At 50.0% G+C, this 19987-nt stretch overlaps 1 protein-coding gene across 3 annotated transcripts in view; it reads right to left on the bottom strand.

The window, feature by feature from the left end:
* Positions 1-19987, bottom strand: part of NCKIPSD (NCK interacting protein with SH3 domain) — a 52916-nt gene that overhangs the window by 17442 nt on the left and 15487 nt on the right. For all 3 annotated transcript variants that reach the window (XM_068408812.1, XM_068408811.1, XM_068408813.1), the window contains 4 exons: positions 13352-13464; positions 12379-12580; positions 7906-7993; positions 5068-5696 (listed from right to left, as the gene is read on the bottom strand). In XM_068408812.1, the coding sequence (XP_068264913.1) occupies positions 5068-5696; positions 7906-7993; positions 12379-12580; positions 13352-13464 (1032 nt within the window). The remainder of the gene's footprint in view (positions 1-5067; positions 5697-7905; positions 7994-12378; positions 12581-13351; positions 13465-19987) is intronic.

Raw genomic sequence — 19987 nt, 5'->3', positions numbered from 1 at the left:
TCTTTAGGAGGACCTACAACACTGCAGTGTTACCTGCCTGTCCTCCTGCGTCCCAGCTGCTTGGGAAAGGGTTCTCCATTTATGTACCTTACTCATCTCCTCCTCGCCAGAGCAGTGCAGGGCTGGTCCTACCTCAGTCCACTGCTCGGACGTCTTTTTAGATAAGCATTTTAATGAGTACTCATTTTAATGATCACAATATTCAGCCTCTTATTGCTAATCTGCTTCCTCCAATCCTTCATCTGCAGCCCTTACGACTCCACCGAGCATCAAGCTCCTAATGGACTTGGATGAGATCAATCCATTAAGGAGCTCTTTGGTCCGACCAGTGTAACTACACCACACACCGTCTCAATGCACTCTCAGCACCATTCTCAGCGCTCCCACCACCGGGGTCAGGTCTCTGCTTATTAAACATCTTGGCAGCTACTTCAACCTGCAGCCTCATCATATGGTCTTTTCCAGGAATCTGCTGGAGAGCCCATAAGCAGGAGGTTTCAATATTTCTAACAATGCCACTTTGCATTATCTCGCTGTTTCGAATAGTTCCCTCCCAGCCCAGCAAAACAAACTGCTGTGGGGATTTTGTTCCTCCTGAGCAGCCCAAAACCATTTTGGGAACCCCATCGCACCCACACTGCGCAGAGGTGGTCATGTCTGCCATGAAAACACGGATGTCATCCTGCTGAGCACTTCTTCCCATTTTTTCCTTCGCCCCCTCCCATCCCTCCCTGCCACCACCACCCCAGCAAGTGTGGTGGATCACCAGCACGGTGGGTACACACACCTACCAGCAGTTTCCCTCCAGATAAGCCCAGATCTGCCTCAGGTAAACCATATATCAGCTTTTTACATACATTGCAGGGGACTACTCTGGGAATTCCCCCCTCCTCTGGGCAGCAACCCGTTCCCACTACAGCACCATCTGTAAAAAACAGGCAGCTAACACCGCTCTGGACACACGCAGACTGCCAGGCTCCTCAGCAGCCACTAAACCAGATGAAACGGTGCAAGAGAGACACTTTTCAGGTGTCCCAGCCATCTGCAGCCCCACGCACATTCGCTCCGCAGACGTACTCAGCAGCAGCTCTCTCTGGATGAGCGTGGCCTGTCTACAGCTGAAGCGAGATGGCTGCGTGTGAATACTCTGGCACAGACCTTCATAAAGGCTCCTCTGGCAATTAGCGAGCAAAGGACTTGCCTAAGCATTGCTGCATTCCTCCCACCCTCCAGATTCACTTTTGTTACGGTATTTCACTAAGGAGGAGCCCTACATAGACAGCCCTGAAAGCACTCACCCTGCTGACCTCCACGTTGTCCCAGGCGAGCAGAGGGACAAAGCTCCCGCAGGGAGAAGCCAAGCCCCAGAGCAGCGTTTGTGTCTTGTCAAAAGCAATTCTCCTTCAAGCAAAGCCAAATCAATGAATGAATGCGAACTGCACATGAGAGGCAGCCCATGGGGATTCAGGGGAAGCAGAGGGAGCTTGGCCACGTCAGCCACGAGGTTTGTCAGGGCTCGCTGGGGACAACAGGTGGCCACCAAGGCACCAGTGATGGGCAGCTGGGAGCAGGTCACAGCCCAGCACTACAAGGGAAACCCCCTCCAGAAATACACCACCTCCCACACCAACTTCCTAACTCACTCCTCCATCTCCAGCACATCCAAGAACCGTTCGACCCCACCCCAGCAGCCTGGGCTGACCTGTAAGGCCAAGCTGAATTACACACCTTTGTCAGCGGTTTTCAAGCTTAAATTTAAGGCAACCAGAGATGGGTCTGAGTCACAAGTGCAACACAGCAATGCTAATTTAATAAAAAGCAGATAAGTGATTTCTAAGCGCACCCTCTCAAGGCGCAGCTACCTTGTGCATTAGGCAGTTTTGCTTGCCTCACACTCAGTTTAATAAATCCTCAAATCGACCTCCCTAGACAAGACATCTATGGTACTACCCCCTCCTCTCAGACGGGAGATAACTCAGCAGAGCTGAAGGCAATCACATATCACCAATAGGTTCTAACCCGAGTGATTCTCTAGGTGCTTGACAATCAGGCAGCATCTGTATTATCTTTAGTTACATCCAAATTTCAAACGAGTTCCCACGAACGCCAGCTCCAGTTCAGACAGTCACTGCAGCAATGCCTTTGAAAAGAGGCTTCGTTTCCCTTTGCGCATCTTGCCCAGTCACCATGCCACCCATCAGGAACCAGCTCGAGGACAAGAAGAAGGGCCATTTCCAAGGCCAGGCCAAATCCTGGCACAGGGAAGCCAACACAGCACAAAAATAAGACAAAAATAATATTTGCTCCTGCAGATCAGGCTTCCCCACATAGTACTCTACCTCTGAAGCATCCTTCCTAAGGTGTGAGCACCTCAGCCCCCTCCTTGTCTTTGCTGTCCCGCCAGCGTAGCTTTATGTTACCTCTCTAAAAGCAGAAGCATGATGCTGTCCCAGCAGAAGGGTCTTTTGTTCTCTTGACAACACATGCCTGGTCATACTCCACGCTGGGGGAGCAGCAAGGTAAATAAGAGGGAAGTACCACCACAGTTCAACCTTCAGAAGGCACTGGGGATAGCAGCGAGGCAATGGATTCTGGAATTGATTTTGTAAACCGGTGATCTGACTTCAAATTAAGACTGGAATAGGAATAGAAAGGATATAACTAATTAAAGAATGTGATATAAAAGGTTGAAGTAGGTACGATACCTACCATGAGCAGACTGAAGCTTTAAATCAAAGTTGATCTCTCGCTCTGTTTTACAGGGTGGAAGAAAAACCTTGAAAAATATGCAAAAGAAGAACTGACCACGTATCTGCATGGATTGGGGTGTAGAGAGATTTCAGAAGTTACAAATTAAAGAAAAAAAAAGCCCTTGGCTTAGAACTGACGACTCAGCAACAATTCTACACAAAAACCCCTGAGACGGTGGAACTATTTGGTATAATGAACAACACAAAGTCAACAATAATAATTTGTACCATTAAACTATGCTAGTGAAGCTACAGCAGTGCAGCCACCCTGCAACTACACGTGACTGCCCTTTTACCTGTTAGAGCTGATCTTCTACACCAGGTGAACAACCTCACCAGGGACCAGGCACCCACGTATCAGCAGACCTACATCTTCTGCATGGGACATTCAGGAAAAACACACACTACAACCACAACATTTACACCTGAGCACCGTGCAAGCCCACCCAGGCTCCCCTTCTGTAAGCAGTACCGCTCAGGATAGGTACGATGGAGTATTACGAGATGGGACAGGACCTTCTTCTGTGTCTCCATACAGTACCAGGCATTTTTAAGCCCTGCAGATGTCCTAGATGACACATACCATATCAGTTATGGGTAAATCCATACTCGCCCCTGCACCAGCATCAGAATTTCTTCCCATCTTTTTCACGCTGGTCTGCAGCAATGGCCACGAAATGGAGGTTTTCAAATCCCCTCTGCAGAAGCCTGGCACTAAATGACCTCTGTGGAATTAAGCTTATCGTATCCCGAGAACAGGTATTAAAGACAAAAATAATATTCAAATCTTATCCAAGGTCCAAATAACAGAAAATCAAACTTCTTAGCATGCAAGTCAGAGCTAGAACATTTGCTTGAAACAGCTGAATTTTTTTTCACTCAATCTAGATCGCACACTGACACGGTATTGATACTGAAGTAGGAAGCAATTAACCGATGCGTTATGGCCACAAACTGAGACTTGATGATTGCTTATAGGACCCTCTATTCCACGCAGACAGTTAACCAGATTACAATTTGATCTAAAATTTGAATGCCATTAGTTTTCCGTATTCAAATGCCTCTGAACAGTTCATTATAACCTTGCCATTAGCAATGGAACTCCAATCTTAGATATTTATATGAAATGTACTCCTCGGGGCTGTATTTAGCAAGTGGGAGCTGAAATTTATTATCCCTCCAAGTAAAGCTGAGGGTTGCCCAGGTGTGCTTCGCCATCTCGATGACTGCTGCAAGAAGCATCCTTTTATTTCCTTCCTTGTGTGTCTGCAGCAGAGGAAAGAGGAATATATGATGGTTTTGGCATAAGGTTTATTTAGAACAAGCTCAAAATAACGCTTTTCCTCCAGTGGCTGAAAAACTACCCTTCCATGTTTTCTTAAAAAACGCAGGGCTGTGTGTGTTGTGGAATAATAGAGAGGTTCACATCTACAGAAAACTAGTTTTCATCACTTTGATGAAAGACTAGGCCAGACATATAGATGTTTCGGGGGCTCTATCATCAAAAGATGAGAATCCGTGAAGATTTATAGTATGCATAGGCATGCTGAATCTACCCAGAGGACATGCAGCACCAGAGAAGACAACAAGTCTATACAATGCATTCTTTTATAAACGCTTTCCATAAAGAAGCACTTATTGCAAAGGCTCTATTTTCCTCAGCTTCTATTTGTCCCATTCATAACAGAAAATACCTCTTTAAAAAGTCACCATTCATTTCTTTCCCCAATTCTGTGCTGCCACAATCGTTCTCCGTGAGCCCTCACAATCAGCGGTCAACAGCTCACGTCAGAGCTTTCTCAGTGCGCCTCAAGTCCCACTGCATCCATTTCTACCACTGCTTTGTCACCAGCGCTGTCCCTGGGACCTGGAAGGTTGTCACCTCCCACCTGACATGCTCATGTGGTTCAATTCACTGCTGTCCATCTCATCACCCTGTCCCCAAACCGCAGTCTTATCTGAGACACCCACCCCTCCACCACAGCCTACCAGTGCTTCCCAGCACCAAGGGCCCTCTCATCTAGTTTCACCTCTCACCCCCAGCTCCAAACTCAAGGTTATGCTGTACATCTGCAGCTCATTTAGGGAATAAAGCCACCTGTTTTCCACTTCCTTGCTACCTGTACTCAGACCTGGTTTAAACCCCTAGTTCCCTTGGCTAGACATTTACCCATCTAGCACCCCTCCCCTTTCCTTTGGAGTCTTGCTGCACTTCTCACCCCAAATGTTACGAGAGCTCATTGAGCTCCTAACACCGTCTGCCCAATGCTAGGAGGTGGTGTGCAGCAGTTCCCTGGCCCAGCCCCACACATGTTACCTTACTCTCCACCACGGAGATGAGAATCTGCTCCATGATGCTGCTGGTTGCTGGGACAGAGGTCTGGATGTGGCCGATGACCACGCCGATGGCCACGCGGGACAGCTCGTAGCTGAGGTGGGTGTTCCTGCGCACCAGCTCGATCAGTTCGGCACCTATTGTCTTGGGCACGGATGTCGCCAGACCACTGGGTTCTGCTGGCACCGGCTCCACCGCAGCCGCCTTCTTATCCTCCAGGCAGAGGGAGCTGAAGGCATCCAGGCTGGCAGGGGCAGCCGGGGCAGCTTTCTTCACCTGAGAAGTCTTCTCCCCATCCAAAGTGTGGGACCTCTGGGTCCCCCCTTCAGCTGGCGGTGCCGGGGCAGCCCTCTTGGTCTGGGGAGATTTGCTGGCCCCATCCTTTGGTGAAGTCCCATAGCGGGAGTGGGCCACAGAGCCGGCGTCCAAATTACGTGTTATTGTGGTGTGGACACTCCGACTTGGGACAGGGGGTGGGGTGTTGGCAGGACTGGAGGTGGCCGTTGGGAGAGCAGTCTCTGACGCAGAAGAAGCGGTGTACAAGGTATCCAGGGATGCTGTGCTTATAGAGGAGGCACTAGAAGCTGACCCAGGGATAATTTCAACAGTGTCTGAAAGGGAACAATTAAAAATGCCTTAGCAACAGCATCAAAGGAAAAAAGAAAAAAACAAATTGCTACAGTGTAGTCATTAAAAGCCTCATTGTGCAGGCGGCCAGAGCAGTTTAACTCCTCTTCCTGCCTCACTTATCTCAAAGCAAAATTGTACCAGTTCTCTCTGGAGCATTCCTGCACAATCACCTCTTTAGAAAGGGAAAACTACTCTATTGAGATGAATACCCTTCAAAGGGCTTAGTGTTTTATGCAGGGGAAGGGAGGGAGGAACGGGACTAAGGGACAGAGAAGTCTTCCCCCCCTGGCTTAGCAAGGGCCTTTTTCTGCGTTCAGGATCTCAGCCCTCACTTTTGAATGATGGTGCCCGAGAATTGCAAGACACCGATGGCTTCACACACCAGCCCGCACCTCCCTCTTGCATGAACCTCACCGACTGCACATCATGGTTAGCACTGACAGTGAAGGAAACATTTGGCTGACAACACCTCTAGTCTCTCCCTTTCAGCACTCTCCAACATTTGATCACGAGCCCCACGCCTGCTTTCACAAGCCCCCACATTATCTGCTTTTCTGTATTTCTCCCCCACCTCTAGTTTTGACTAGCTCTAGCAGTTGTAGCTGTCCCACCTTCCAAGGAAAAAAATCCACTACAAACAAAGAGATGTTAAGATTTTTTTCTCCTTTAACCTGGTCTAATATATATTTTTGGTAAACCTTATACATTCATTTACAGGGGGCAGAAATGTATCAGAGTCCTTCCCTCACTATGAAAACAGTTACTCGGGCAAACACCGGGCTACCTTCATCTAGAGCTTCACAAGAGCAGCTGATGTTGGTGCTGGAAGAGAAGGAGCTCCCCACCACAGGGAGCCCAGCTCTCAGGGAAGGCAGTTTCCCCCACATCAAAGGAAGCAGCAGTGGGACAGACACATGAAACACCTTTGCTCCCCTCTACAGGCAACTCCAACCCTTCCTGGCCCGTAGGCCCTGGGAGCCATCCACCACTTCACCCCAAGGCAAGCACAAGCCAGGCAGGAAAACAGGGCCTTCCCTCCCATAGGGGTTCAGCACCACTCTTTTTTCCTCCTCCTCCTCCTCCTCACAGAGAGGCATTCACAAATCATAGCTCCCATCATGCTTCATTAAATCAAGATAACGAGTTGAAGGAAACTGACCTTTGTGAATTCCCACTACCACAGTGAAAAATGGCTCAATACCATTAGGTACAATTAAGTAAGCTGGTGCCAGCCTCAAGTTTCAACTAACTACCTGCAAGTCACCAGCTCTGCCCTGCTCCTCACAAAGAGACATGAGTGGGCTTGAGATGGGCTGCGTGTCACTAACTGCGTGACCATCACATCACAGCAGAGCACTTGGGCAAGCTGACAGCAACTCAGCAGGATAACCACTGCCTCTGCCAGCCCAACCACGCTGAATACAGAGAAGCTCCTGCCTTAGCCCTGTGGTCCTGCTCTGCTCTGAAGTGCTCATGACCAGCAGACGCCCTGCCTGTGGGCAGCACATACACGGCTGTGCCCCTGGTATTATTTCTGCTCCTTACAGACACCAGCTACTGATTTTATGGAAATCCCATCTGAGCACTCTACAAAGAAAGCACCCGACAGACTGGGAGCCAAAAGCAGACTTGGGTCTGTCCTAAAAGAACTACCAGTGAGCTCCCCCTGGTGAACTACCACACTCTGCACTGCTGGGAGATGGCCATGGTCTCTGTGGGAGTAAAACACCCACAAGGATCTTAAATCACTAAGTTTGTGTGGGGCCAGATTAGCCACGCGAGCAGGCAGAGAGTTTGCTCCTTGGAGAGCACCACGTTTCCCAGGGCCACCGACACCGGATGAGCGGGAGGATGCTGTACCTGGCACCCATCCACAGGCATCAGGCTGCCCATGCCCTCCCAGATCAGAGAGGGCTTGCAGGAGCCCTGGCCACCAGCTCGTGATCATTAGCATTAAAACCTATAGGAATTTATGTATTTATAGATTTTTATATATATATAAAAGGATATAAAACCTATAGGCATTTAGGAGAGATATATATATTTATAAGGATAAAAAACCTACAGGAATTTAGGATATATATAAAAGGATGCTCTTCTAAGCACAAAGCAGAAGCATCCGGGCACCATGACTGTTACATCGCCCAGGGTCCGTTTCACGCCCGAGATCTCAAAGCGGTTTGTCCTTACTTTTAACGGGAGCAGCAATCTGCGCGTTCTTGCGTTTCTCTGGAGGTGGGGGGGTGATGGGAGCAGCACGCCGGGCCTGTGGTGGGATCTATAAGGAAAGATTTCAGAGCAATCAAAGGAGGTTGACAATAAAGACATTCTCCGTTATGAAACCTGCTTTCTTGTGCACGTGTGTACATTTGTCCTTACATCTCTCTCATCATTCGGGGAAGTTTCCTCAGGAGGACAGATATTAATAGGCAGCTTCCTAGAAGAACAAAGCAGGACTCAAGCCTGCTTCATCCCCTCCCTGTGACAGGCAAAGCAGCCCTGGTTTAATTGCTGTGTTCAGCAGCACACAGCACACACATCATGTAGACTTGTCAAGCATTTACTCCTCCTTTATTCCAAATGCAATCCCACACGCACACCGTGACTCCACATTACTCTCAACAGCTCCACAGAGGCTGCAAACAGAACGCATACTTAGATACTCTTCTGGAGAGATCCATTACATCAGCTACAAATACCCTTGCAGAAAGACAAAGCCAAGGACTGGAGACATGTAAATGCCTTTTCCGTGCTTTCAGAGCTATTTCTGCTCATGCAGTGAGAAAACAGGGCTAGACCCTCTGTGCAATTCTATGCTACCTACAGGAAGACCTGCTGGGAAAAGCTTTTGCCAGGGAGCTGCATTAACTCCGCATGTGGGGTTTCTCCTGTAAGTCTCCTCTGCCAGGAACGCCGAGCCAGCAGCGTACGAGCCCCAGACCCAGATTCCTACACTCATCTTTTCCTGTCGGATCCAAACACCATGATCACCGACATTGCTTTCACACAGAATTACTCTGGTGAGGCATAACCTCACGGTTAACCTCTAAATCAGTAGGATGCTGCTGAACACAGCGGCCAAGCTAGGTGGGAGCACACTGCATCAATAATCCTCACATCCCAGCGGCTCAGGGCCAGAAGACTCGGTTCGGGGTCTCTTAGGACTTCTGTGATTCAGAGCCTGCTGCCTGAAACATGCCTGTTTTTATGGGATATTGCAATCACTGCCTGCGGCAAAACCACCTAGGGCAGCACGGGAAGGGAAAGGAGGTGATGGCCTGAATGCCTCAGGTAGCCCAGCTTGGAGCCAGCTGGAACTTACCTACCATAGTGACATATGATCATCACATGGTGACAATTTCCCAGATTTCTTTAGCCCTGGAAGAGAAGTTTTTCTGCGACCTGTCAGTGCTGAATAGCCCTATAATGCTGCACAGGGCACAGGGCAATGCCAGGCCCTGCAGTGCAAAACTGAGACAGGCCCCTGAAAGGTCTCTATCTTAAATAGCTCAGAACAAGGAGAATGCAAAGTGTACTTTTTTTCCCCCCTGGATCCAGAAAGGGTAGAAACCTCCTCTGAAATGGGAGCAAAGATATTCCTGAAAATAAGACACCTTCAGGGGCCACCTCGAATGTCCAAGACTCGATGCCAAAAGCTGACAACACGGTGCTCACAGCCCATGGCTGGAGCCCACCAGACATGTGAAGACACAGCAATTTGCACAGCTTACAAAGACTTTTAAAAAGGGATCTCTCAGTCCCTTTCTGCCACCCAACACCTAATACATCCACCCTTTTACTAGGTCACATAACAAGTCGCTTCTTTACAAGTGCCTTTAGCTGGTGGATTAGTATGAGATACCGCTGCAGACTCCCAGCCTGAGCTCTTCTGCTCTTGTCAATCCATCCCACATTGTCCTCGGGGTAAAACGCTATATGATACTTGCATACAGCTTTAAAAATGATCCGTGTCGGTCCAAAAAGAGACTGCACAGCTGAGAGAGGCCAAACAGATCAGGAGGGGTCTCTGAATCGCGTGGCTGGAAGGCTGGTCCCAAATGCGGGGAGCTCAGCTGTGCTAGCAGCAGAGCAGCACAGCTAACAGCACGAGTCGGAGCTGCTTGGCACGGCACGGCCACGATCACTGAAGCAGAGGGATTTAGCAGACAGGCAGGCTCAGAGCTTAGAGCAGCAGCGTGACATTATTTGGAGACAGCTAGGGCTGGGTCATTTTGGAGTATTTCCATGGCTTCATTAGCCCTTTCAAATTTACCATGTAAGTTTAACACAGCTATTACAGACTAGTGCTTAAATTAATAGATGTACAGCTAATGTTAGCTCAGAGCCCTGCCAGCCCCATTTAGATGTGAAGCATCAGATGAATTTCCCAGTGCTGGTGCCTGCCTGAGCTGTGAGCTGCCGCACGGTCAGAAGCTGCGAGGAGTATCTGATGGCCAGCCTCTCCCTCTGCCCCATGTCCCAGCTGCTGCGTGGGGCCAAGTGGAGGATGTACAACATCGACACCCCCAAGGAAAGGGGAGGAAAGGGGAGAAAACATCTCTGTCCAGCTGCCGTGGGGAAGGCGACCGTTCAGGAGTCCTTGCAGCTCAGATCCCTCCTGTTGTCCAGAGGGGAGAAGAGGAGGGACCTCACTGAGGGTCCAGAGAGAAGTGCCTACACATGTTGAAAGACTCCCTTTTCCCTAGGCCTCTACAAGGGGGCTGTGAACTTCCCCAAATCCACAGATTTTACAGTGTGCTTCCTCTCCTTTTCCATTTTGCAGGGACTGCTAGCAGAGGCTCTGCTCCCTGCGCTGCTTCAGACAAGAGCTGTCTCAAATCACAACACTCCCATCCCCTTCCCAGCCAGGCAGCCAAAGACCACCACCACTCCTTCAACTCTAACTCCTGGGAATTACGCTAGTGTAGTAGGCATCTTTAAACAAACAAAACAAAAAAACAAACCAATAATCCCACACCCACCACCTTCTCTAGGCAAACTCTGCCAAGCCAGACACACTGGTCTGCAGCACAAGCTTCTAGAGACGAGCATCACAAACCCACTGAGCATTCACAAATGCAGCAGGCTGACTAAAGTACTCTAAGAGCCCAACCTCCTCGCTTGGCAGCTGGTATGTAACTGTCCCAGCTTCCCACCTCATGCTAACCACGGGGGACCAGAAGAGAGGCTCAGCATGGGTGTCATCACCAAGTACTTCAGCCAGTTCAGCCCTGGGAGCAAAGCCACCAACAGGAACAAATTTTACTTAAGTTTTCAGATGCAAACGTTGAACGCACCTGAAAATCCCACACAGTAAGAAGCACATCCCAAGACCTCTGTTCCTCCAGAGTTAGTGAGAAAGTTTAGATTTCTGTAGATCTCCTCTCAGGCAGCTGCATAATCAATGGAAGAAAGCAGTGCTGCTTCCTCCGTTTCGTATTTTCAAAGCACACAGGAAATCCCTCGACTAGGCTGTTAAAATCTCAAGGAGCCCTTTCAATACAGGGCAAAGCTGGAAGCCCTTTGCATCCTCAGTGTCACCGAGACAGAAACTGTTCTTTGTCAGCCAAGGAATCTGTCTTGCTCCTTTTTGGCAAGCGACCAAACCACAGACCAGATAAAGATGGGGAATTGGCACGGAGAATGGGCTGTAAGGTGCTCCATCCTCTTAGCCTGTAACGCACAGGCTTGAGAATAGAGTTGGTTTAGCTGCCCAGAAAAGAAAACGAACACCAAGGAGAAAAATGGGGTTTGTAAGGATTGCCGTGTTCTGCATGAGCCAGAGCTACCTTTCATCTCTGCAGACTCGCAGTTCCTCAAGTGTAAAACAAGCCTCATCTGCTAGGAGTGACAGCATATCAGTACCTTATAAACTCTGTCTCCAAACACTTATCCCAGACAGATGAAGAAAAACTACAGTGCACATGTTCATCTGTAGGAGAAAAAAAATCTCCGTGTTCATCCTTGCTTGCACCTTTAGCCCTAACATCCAGCTAAACCTCCACAGTGTAATTGTCCACATCATTCATTCCCAGCAACTGCTGCATCTGTCCTGGACTACTACTTTGAAGCCTCACTGGTGCGGCACAGTAACCTTGGAACTGTGTGCCGTCGAGATAAAAAAAAACTGCTCTAAATCATATTTCCTGCAATTTACCGTTGATTCATCATGACAAGCAACATTCAGACAAAGCATGGTCTTTTGTTTTTTTTATGTTTTGAGTAGTAAAAATAGTCAGCCATGGCACATAAAAGGCTTAAGGACCAAAGATCTTGTGCAGATTTAACAAGGGGGAAACAAAGCAGTGCTGAGTACTCGGAGGGGGTTCTGCTGCTCACGTCAAAACTGTTTTTCAAAGTATTCTCTGTGGAGCTTGAAACTCTTTTAGAAAGTTGTTAAGAGACAGTCACACAATGCAGAGCGGATCTTGCGTGTCACCATAAAACCACAGACCCTTGATGATCCCAAAAAACATCACAAGTGTAGATGGCAGAGGGACCGTTCCAGACTTCTTAGAGTCAATCAACCTACACTGCAGTAATTCTAGGTAAGCAGCACAAACACCTGATTTGTGACTTCAGCTGCAAAGGCATTTTATTAAATAGGACAAGTGATGTCATACTACAAAAGGAGGAACCTAGAAAGTGTCCAGCCGCCGTTACCTGATAGAGACCTTCATCCTCCTCCTCGAACTCGGTGTTTGGAAGGCTGTGATGGCGCTCGTACCCCATCCGGCACACCCCATTGGGCTGGCGGGCCACATCCAGATGGTGATCGCTGGAGGACTGTGTCATAACCATCCCCTGCGGGGTGGGAGAGTGACCTTTGCGGGACACGGTCTCCTTCCGGTGATGGATCAGTTTTCTGAAATGGAACGACGACATCAGGAACAGCACAGCTAAAGGAAGGGAGCAGCCGTGCTACAACATTTAAGTGATACATTTAAATGGCTTATTGCATTTGGGCTGTATATACCAGAATGGATTACATTACTCTGAACACCAACTCCAGTTTCATTAACAACTGAGGAAGCACTTCTGGGGGAGGCAGGAAGAGGCTTTGCAAAAGTCCATGATTTATTCATCAGTTCGCTGGAGAAAAATGCCTCTTCCTCAGGGGGAGAGTCACATATTGCATTGCAAGCTTCAAAAATTGCCTGCACTTTAAAATCACTGTTCAAGTGAGATTAAACCAGCATGCCTCAGCGCAGAGCGTGAGGTGTCAGAAAAAAACAAAAATTCTCCTCACAAGCAATTATCTGAGAATATATTAAGGACCTTGTGCCACATGCCAACAAACTCTACAGTTCATGGCTGCTAGAGAGGAGGAAATGCATCCAGAAAGGTTTTGGATTTCTCCTCTAAGCCTACAGTGCAGCTAAGAGTTTTCTCTTCTTTACATGCACAGGGATAGAGGGGGGGAGACTGAAGCACTGCTTTGCTGGACACAGTTGACAGGAGGAGCAGCAGTGGCTACCAGCTCACACCCCGGGAAGCTCTGAGTGCATCAGCACTTTGCAGCACAGGGATTTAAGTCAACAACATCCAACTTGACCCCCAAGAACAGAAAAGACACAAGCATCACACACTGACCACCCTCCATCCTCCAGCTCTCCCAGACACCTGTCATACTTACTGGAGGACATCTCTCTGCTCCAGGTTGTACTTTCCCCCATTCTTCATGGCCGCATTGTGCACAGCCTCAATGGCACGGTCAATAGACTGGAGAACCACATCTTGCTCCAGTACCTGAGAAAAACATCATCCCACATGTTACTGTGCTGCTTCGGTTCTTTTGCACCAGAATTTAGGGCAGGAGAGACCGAGGTACGGGAAACCCATAGAGTGGGCACCACATGAGCCAAACTGCCAACAAACAGCTCCCAGAGCCAGAACCCCATCTCAGCACCATCTCCTCCCTCCTTCCTCCAAAGGAAACATATTTGAAGCCATGCTTCAAACTGAGTTTGCTCTTTCAAGGTTTACAGTTGGAAAACAAAGTCACTGTTACAAGCACTGAACTCCAGCGACCACTACAGGAACATCCGGGGCAGAGCTTCAGGGCCATGCAGCAGTCTTGAATATTCAGCCTGCTGCAGGGAGCTTTTGAGATCCCACTGCAAAGCCCAGCTTACCCCAAGCTCAATTATTTCTGCTCTCGCTGCCCTGCTATGGAGCAAGTACACCGCTGTGAATGTTACAGACCTAGGTGAAATCTGGTGGCCTTCAGAATCCATTGGCCCTAGGTTTGCATTTTTGCTCGCTTTTTTCTTGATGGTTTTTATACTTGTTTTGCAACTTGAAATGGCTTTTCCAAATCTCCACCCAAACTGTCATAGCAACATCCATTCCTCCTGCCAGCCAGTTTAGCACTCGTTACTGCAGCTGAAATAAACACCAGCCTTGAGACAAGAAATACCAAAGACATCATTCCCGGGCTTACACAGGAGGTGGAGAGAGCTGTGGCGAAGGGCATGGGAAGGAAAAGCAGGTTTCCAAACTTGGGACGTTCTCCAGGGCTGTTTATCAGCAGTTACATGCCTTCAGAAGAGACCTTTACAGGACTAAGGCTGAAGGCAAAGTACATGCTACCGAGTCTTTATCCTGGGTCTAGCAGGCCCACAGGTCTCCCGTAAGGTGCTGCTGGTGCCTGCACCATCCATTCGGTACCACCACTGGTGGCCTCAGCCCATGCACACAGGGCAGGAGCAGGAGAGCAGAGGAGTGCTTGGACTCCAGCGCTCGCTGCAGCTGTTTGAATGCTAAAACTCCCTTCATCTTTGCTTGCTTTGCCCCCTCCCTGCATCAGAGCAGCCATTTATCCAGCCAAGGAGCGGCTGGAATCTCATCAAGGATGGACTTTAATTGGCCTTAGGGGGCTGCAGAGCAGCAGAAGGCAAGCCCTCCCCGCCGGGGCCGAAAGTGCCTGCCTCCATAGCACTGGCATGCAGTTTTCTGATAACATGCTATGTATTATTTATATCCTGATTAATTACTAAACCAAATGTGTATTAACAGCAACTGCAGACTGTGGAGGGGAAAAAAAAGCCAGCCTCCAAACAAGGTGGGGATGAGAGGCCCCCCTCTGCAATACTCAGCTTTGAAAAGAAAAATGTAGGATGGTTTTTTTTTTTGTTGGTTTGTTTTCCCAAGAAAGAGAGACAGGGAAGAAAGCAACTGGAGAAAACTTTAAAAATAAAACTAGGTATGTTAAAATACATCTACTGAATTCATTAAAGTATCAGATCAAGGACAAAACCAACACACAGAACCCAACATTGGGATGAAGCCTTCGAGCAGCCCCATGCGGGTTAGGGAGCATTTCATCACCTCAGATCTAAGTAAGGAAACGGAGCAAAGCTCATTTGAACATCTTTAAAGGAGCACTGAGAGGAAAGGAAAGGCAAGTTATTTCAGAAAATGCATCTCTTTCTGAGAAGATAAAATTACAGCAAGCCACATGCTTTCTCTGGGAAAGGGGAGCAGAGCAGAAGCCTCCAGCGCCGCTGTCCCCAGGGGAGCGCCCGTGCTGCTCCGAGCAGACCCCTGCCCTCTGCACAGCCCGCCTGCCCTCGTGCCACTCCCACCCCAAAATTCAACACAGCTCCTGTTTACAGCCCCAAACACCTGCCCTGGTGCACTCCCCAATCCCCCACTCATAGTCCCTCTGCACCCACCAGCACCCCCTCCCCAAGCTGCACCCCTTCGTGCTGCCCTCCCTCACCCTCCCCAGCCTGCCAGGCTTTCACCCATGTGGGTTTCCACCCTTCTCAGTCCGATCTTCCCAGGGAAGATCGCAGTACAGGGCCGTGAATCCTACTGAAGGGCTCAGCATCTGTGCCTCTCCTGGGGAGCCTGTCGACATCATCCACAGGAACCCAGAGGCTGGAGCTGCTACTCACTGTGCGATGCCATTTGTTACGGAGCGGGCACTTCTTTTCTGATAAAAACCAGTATTTTCACACTAACGCAGCACCAGCGCTGGGACAACCAGCTTTTAGCTGCTCTGCTCTTTCCTTTGTTTCTGCTCCCCAACCCTCTGTCAACAGGGCCCTGTCAAAAGCTGGGTCTGGAATAAAAAGCAGCATTAACTCGCCACTTGCACTTTATAACATTGTTGATGCTGCTCGTGTATCACCTTCTCCCTTGCTCAGCTGAGCTGGCCAGGGGACAGGGTCTTCAGCACAGGGGCTGCCTCGCATTCAGGGTTTGTAGGACACCCAGCACTGGGGACCCCCTGCGCTATAGTCCTAAACTTAAAAAATAGCAATCAGTGTCCTGGATAAATGATGTGATTAGAAGGAATCCGCACGCTCCTCGGGTTAACCAAACGGGGTGGCTTTGTTTGAAGAGGATGGACAAAAAAGCACGCTGCGGTTAAGAAGAGCATGGGTTGTACAGGGGCAAAAGTCAGGTTTGCCAATGTCTCACCCACAATCCCCTCGTCTCTAGGACTCCGGGGGTCACCTGTGCACGGCAATTCAGGATAACGCACATGCCTCGCCATCCTCCCCATGCAGTTTAGGGAGACCGGTCGCTCCACAGCGCTGGCAGGGTGCTCCTGCCCGCATCCAGCACCCGCTCCCGAGGATGCTCGCAGCTGGGACGCTCGCAGGCAGAGATCTGGAGCAGCATGACCAGGCAGCATGTGTCCTCACCTTCGCACACGCTTGCAGGCAATCCTGGCAACGCACGGCTCTACGGCCAGCAAAGGAGAGGTCACAGAGCGGCCCCAAGGTCAGGGAGCAGAGCCTTTGAGCTCAGGCAGGAGACCCGTGCTCAGCAGCCTGCTCTGGCCCCCGCAGGGCCCTGCGCTGTGACCCAGCCCCTGCCCCCTCCCACGCTGCAGGATACCGAGATGAAACCCTGCTCATGGTGGGCTAAGCTAAGGCTCACGTGGCAGCAGGGGAGCGCAGGCAAAGGGCATCGCTGTGCAGAGTGCTGTCAGGGGAGACACGGCAAGCAAAGCCCAGGAATTCAGCCGGATTTAGGGAAGCTGTGCTGGTAACGGCACGGCCGGGGGCTGGCAGAGCCCCGAGCAGCCACCGCGGCACACCAGCTGTTAACTACATCCTTCACCAGTTACCAGCTCACCAGTGGCACAGCCATGCCAGCGGCTCCCGAAATGCAGAGAAGGCAGCGGGGACAGGGCGATGACGGTGGTGGACGGTGCCTGCTGTGCATGCCCACCCCGAGTTAGAAAATCCCTCGCACCCAGATGGTTGTCTGTACTCCTGAACTCAGTTTTAATGCAGCCTCTGCCTTTGCAACCTTTCAGAACTACTGTGTCAAGCAGTAGGTCTCTCTTGGTTTTAATGTCTTGTATATTTGCTATTTCTTCATTCATCCCTCTCCTCTGGCTTTCATTTCCCATCTAGTGTAAACAATGACAGCCCAGTACCTCACCTCTGTTGAAAGTAATTTTTTTTATAAGTTAAGGAGCTAAGAAATGTTATATTTAAGTCCGAGGGGTCTCCTCAGTTGGTGTGGGGTGGCAGAGCTAGCTGTGCCCAAGAGGCATCCATAGGACATCACCTTCTGCCCAACGTACTGTGAGAACAGAGGGGTATTTTTGGCAAGGTGTTGATCCACATTCACACGGCATCTCACCCCAGAAAGGAGTGGCTGCCACTCCCTCCATCAGATATTTCTGGTTTAATCAAATAAAACGCTGCAGCAGAGAAACACTGGGCTCTCTAACAACCTGTCATGACCAGCCTGGCTATACCAGAGGCAGGGGAAGAGCAGAGCGGTGAACCCTGACGGTCACAGGCTACAGTGGCTGGCGGGGTGCCGCAGCAGAGAACCGGGGGCACCGCTGGCACCCTGCAGCAACAAGGTACAGCTCAATTAGAGCCACGAATATCAGCCAGGAAACAGAATTACTTCCTTCATAGCCCAGCGCAGGAGAATCACAGAAGCATCAATAAATCATTACTTCCTCTCTCCTTGCTAATAACACGAGCAAACAAAGGGTTTCCCCAGAGCCCTTTGCCAATTGCCTCCTGCCCCCCTTTGCAGGAGGGGGCTCCCACCGGCGAGGGGCAGAGCCAGACCTCAGCGCTGCCCTGGGGTGCTCTGTGCTCCCCTGTCCCAAGGCAGGCGGGGACAGATGCCTTTCCCAGGGCCAAAGCCAGGCCTTTCAGAGGCATCCTTCTGGGGTGCCTTGCGGGTACCTGAGCACAGCCAGCACGGGGCCCGGCTGTGCACAGGCAGGGGTGCGTTCCCCCGCGGCTCACACTACTCTCATCCTCACCGCCCCAAAGGGACCGCACGTGCACAGGACGTGTCGCACGCCTCTGCTTCCCCCGCGTACGGGCTGCCGAGAGACCCGAGCCTTTCAGAAAAGGCTGTCGGTGTCCTGGCTGCACAGGCAGCACAACCTCCCCTCCTGGGGCATCACCAATGTCACCCTCCTCCCTCTTCGTTTTGAGCCCTTCCACACGTACCGCCGGTGTTGTTTAAACGCGCTCACACAGAAGAGCTTGCTCAACAGTGTAGAATAATCATCCCTTTCAGAAAAGCGTTTCTAGACAAACAGGCTGACAGCTGCATCAGCACAGACAGGCTGAGCCACCCCGCCTGTGTGAGGCTCCCACACTTATGAAAGTGGCCCATTAACGTATGGCACGCTTTTCTTTGCCTCTGCAGGGGGCTGATCCAAGAAAACATGGCATTTTTTTTTTCCTCCTGCCTCCACAGTTTCTAGCGATCAAAGGCATCTGCTCTTCTGCGCGTGCAGGAATCGGTGCCCTCACTCCAGCGGCTGCTTCTGCAGCCATGGGGGTGTCCAGGCAGGGCTGCCGGTTTTCACCCTCATGTCATTGCTCCAGCTTTCACAACACGACAACAAAAGACAGACAAAGTTTTGTCTCCAGTGACAGCTCAGTTTTCATGCAGCTGCACTGACACGGACCACCGCTGAAATTAGGATATTTATCCCGCTGGCGTACACAGGCACAGGCTGGTCCTTTGTTACTCAGATCAGAGACAAACGCCACCTCTTAGGTCACATGCCGTTCGTCCCCAGTCACCGCCAGACTGTCTGCACGCTGTATTCCTTCTAGATTTAAATGATCACGGCAGCAATTTACAAAAATCAACTAGCCTTTGTCCGCGGCAGAGCAATGTACCAGATATGAGTTCCCCCTTCTGAACCATGCAGCTCAAACAAATGGGCTGAGTTTTGTTTTCTGCATTGCTGTGGGAAATTCAGCTCCTTTCTCTTCCCCTTTTTGCAGCCCCAATCAGAAATGTTTAGTCCCTAGGCTCTTGGCTAAGAGATACACATTAACTTATCCTTGTCAGCATGAAGATATTGTGCCTTGCAGCACTTAAAAATGCATGATAGAAACACGAGTGAAACAATGGGCAACTGTCCTGGTTACTGAGCAAGTAAGATGAGGAAAGCTCCAAACCAACCTGCAGCATCTCTGACTCGCTAGCGAGCGAACAAAGACACAGCTGAGCTCTTCTGACAAAGAGGCAGCCCAGAAACAGACCTGGAATTCCTGCTGTGGTGGATTTAACAGGTCGGTGTTTTTCCACAGTGTGCTGACAGCAGCCACTCAAGCGGACAGCCTGCACAAATGAGAAACGAAGAGAAAGGATAGCCAGGGAAAGGGCTTAAGTTGTGCAAATCGTGCTAGAGCAAAAGCCAGAGTTCCTGGCAAAGGAGACATACTAACTAGGGACAGTACAGGCACGAGTGGCATTTGGCATACACAAACCCCCGAAGGCAGCAGAGGGACACACAACCACCAAACTTCAACCCCTTTCTCTCCCAGGGGAAGGCGGATTCGGAGAAAGAGAGAAGAGGGCAGAGGCACGCTGAGGACCAACAAAACGCATGCAACCCACCACCGCACCCTTGTACTTCCCAAGGTGGAAATGCCCCGTCCTGGGTCTCTCCAGCCGTGCTCAGACCCTGTTTACTGGCCACGATGATCAGAATCAGCCACTGATTCCTTCCCCTCACAACTCTGTGCCTTCCAATAACCAGAACACGTCTCTTAAGCCAAAACAGGCTAAGAGGATAAAAGCAGAAACACAAGTTTTTAAAATAAAGCAGTCAACACGCACTTACATATCTTGCTGTTCCCTGCTGCCTTAACTCTTCCTGCTCTCAGTGCTTCAGGGGACTTCTCTGGCTCAGCCTGGCCCCAGCAAACAGCACCAGACAACAGAGCTGCCCCTCTTCAGGGTTTACCTGTTCAGCAGCCTCTTGGCACACAGCTGTCAAGCCAAATCAATATTGGACATGATCAACACT

Source organism: Nyctibius grandis, chromosome 10 (genome assembly GCF_013368605.1).
Source record: "Nyctibius grandis isolate bNycGra1 chromosome 10, bNycGra1.pri, whole genome shotgun sequence".
Classification (NCBI taxonomy): domain Eukaryota; kingdom Metazoa; phylum Chordata; class Aves; order Nyctibiiformes; family Nyctibiidae; genus Nyctibius; species Nyctibius grandis.
Note: the sequence above shows the minus strand (reverse complement) of the source record. Positions and strands in the feature narration are given on the sequence as shown.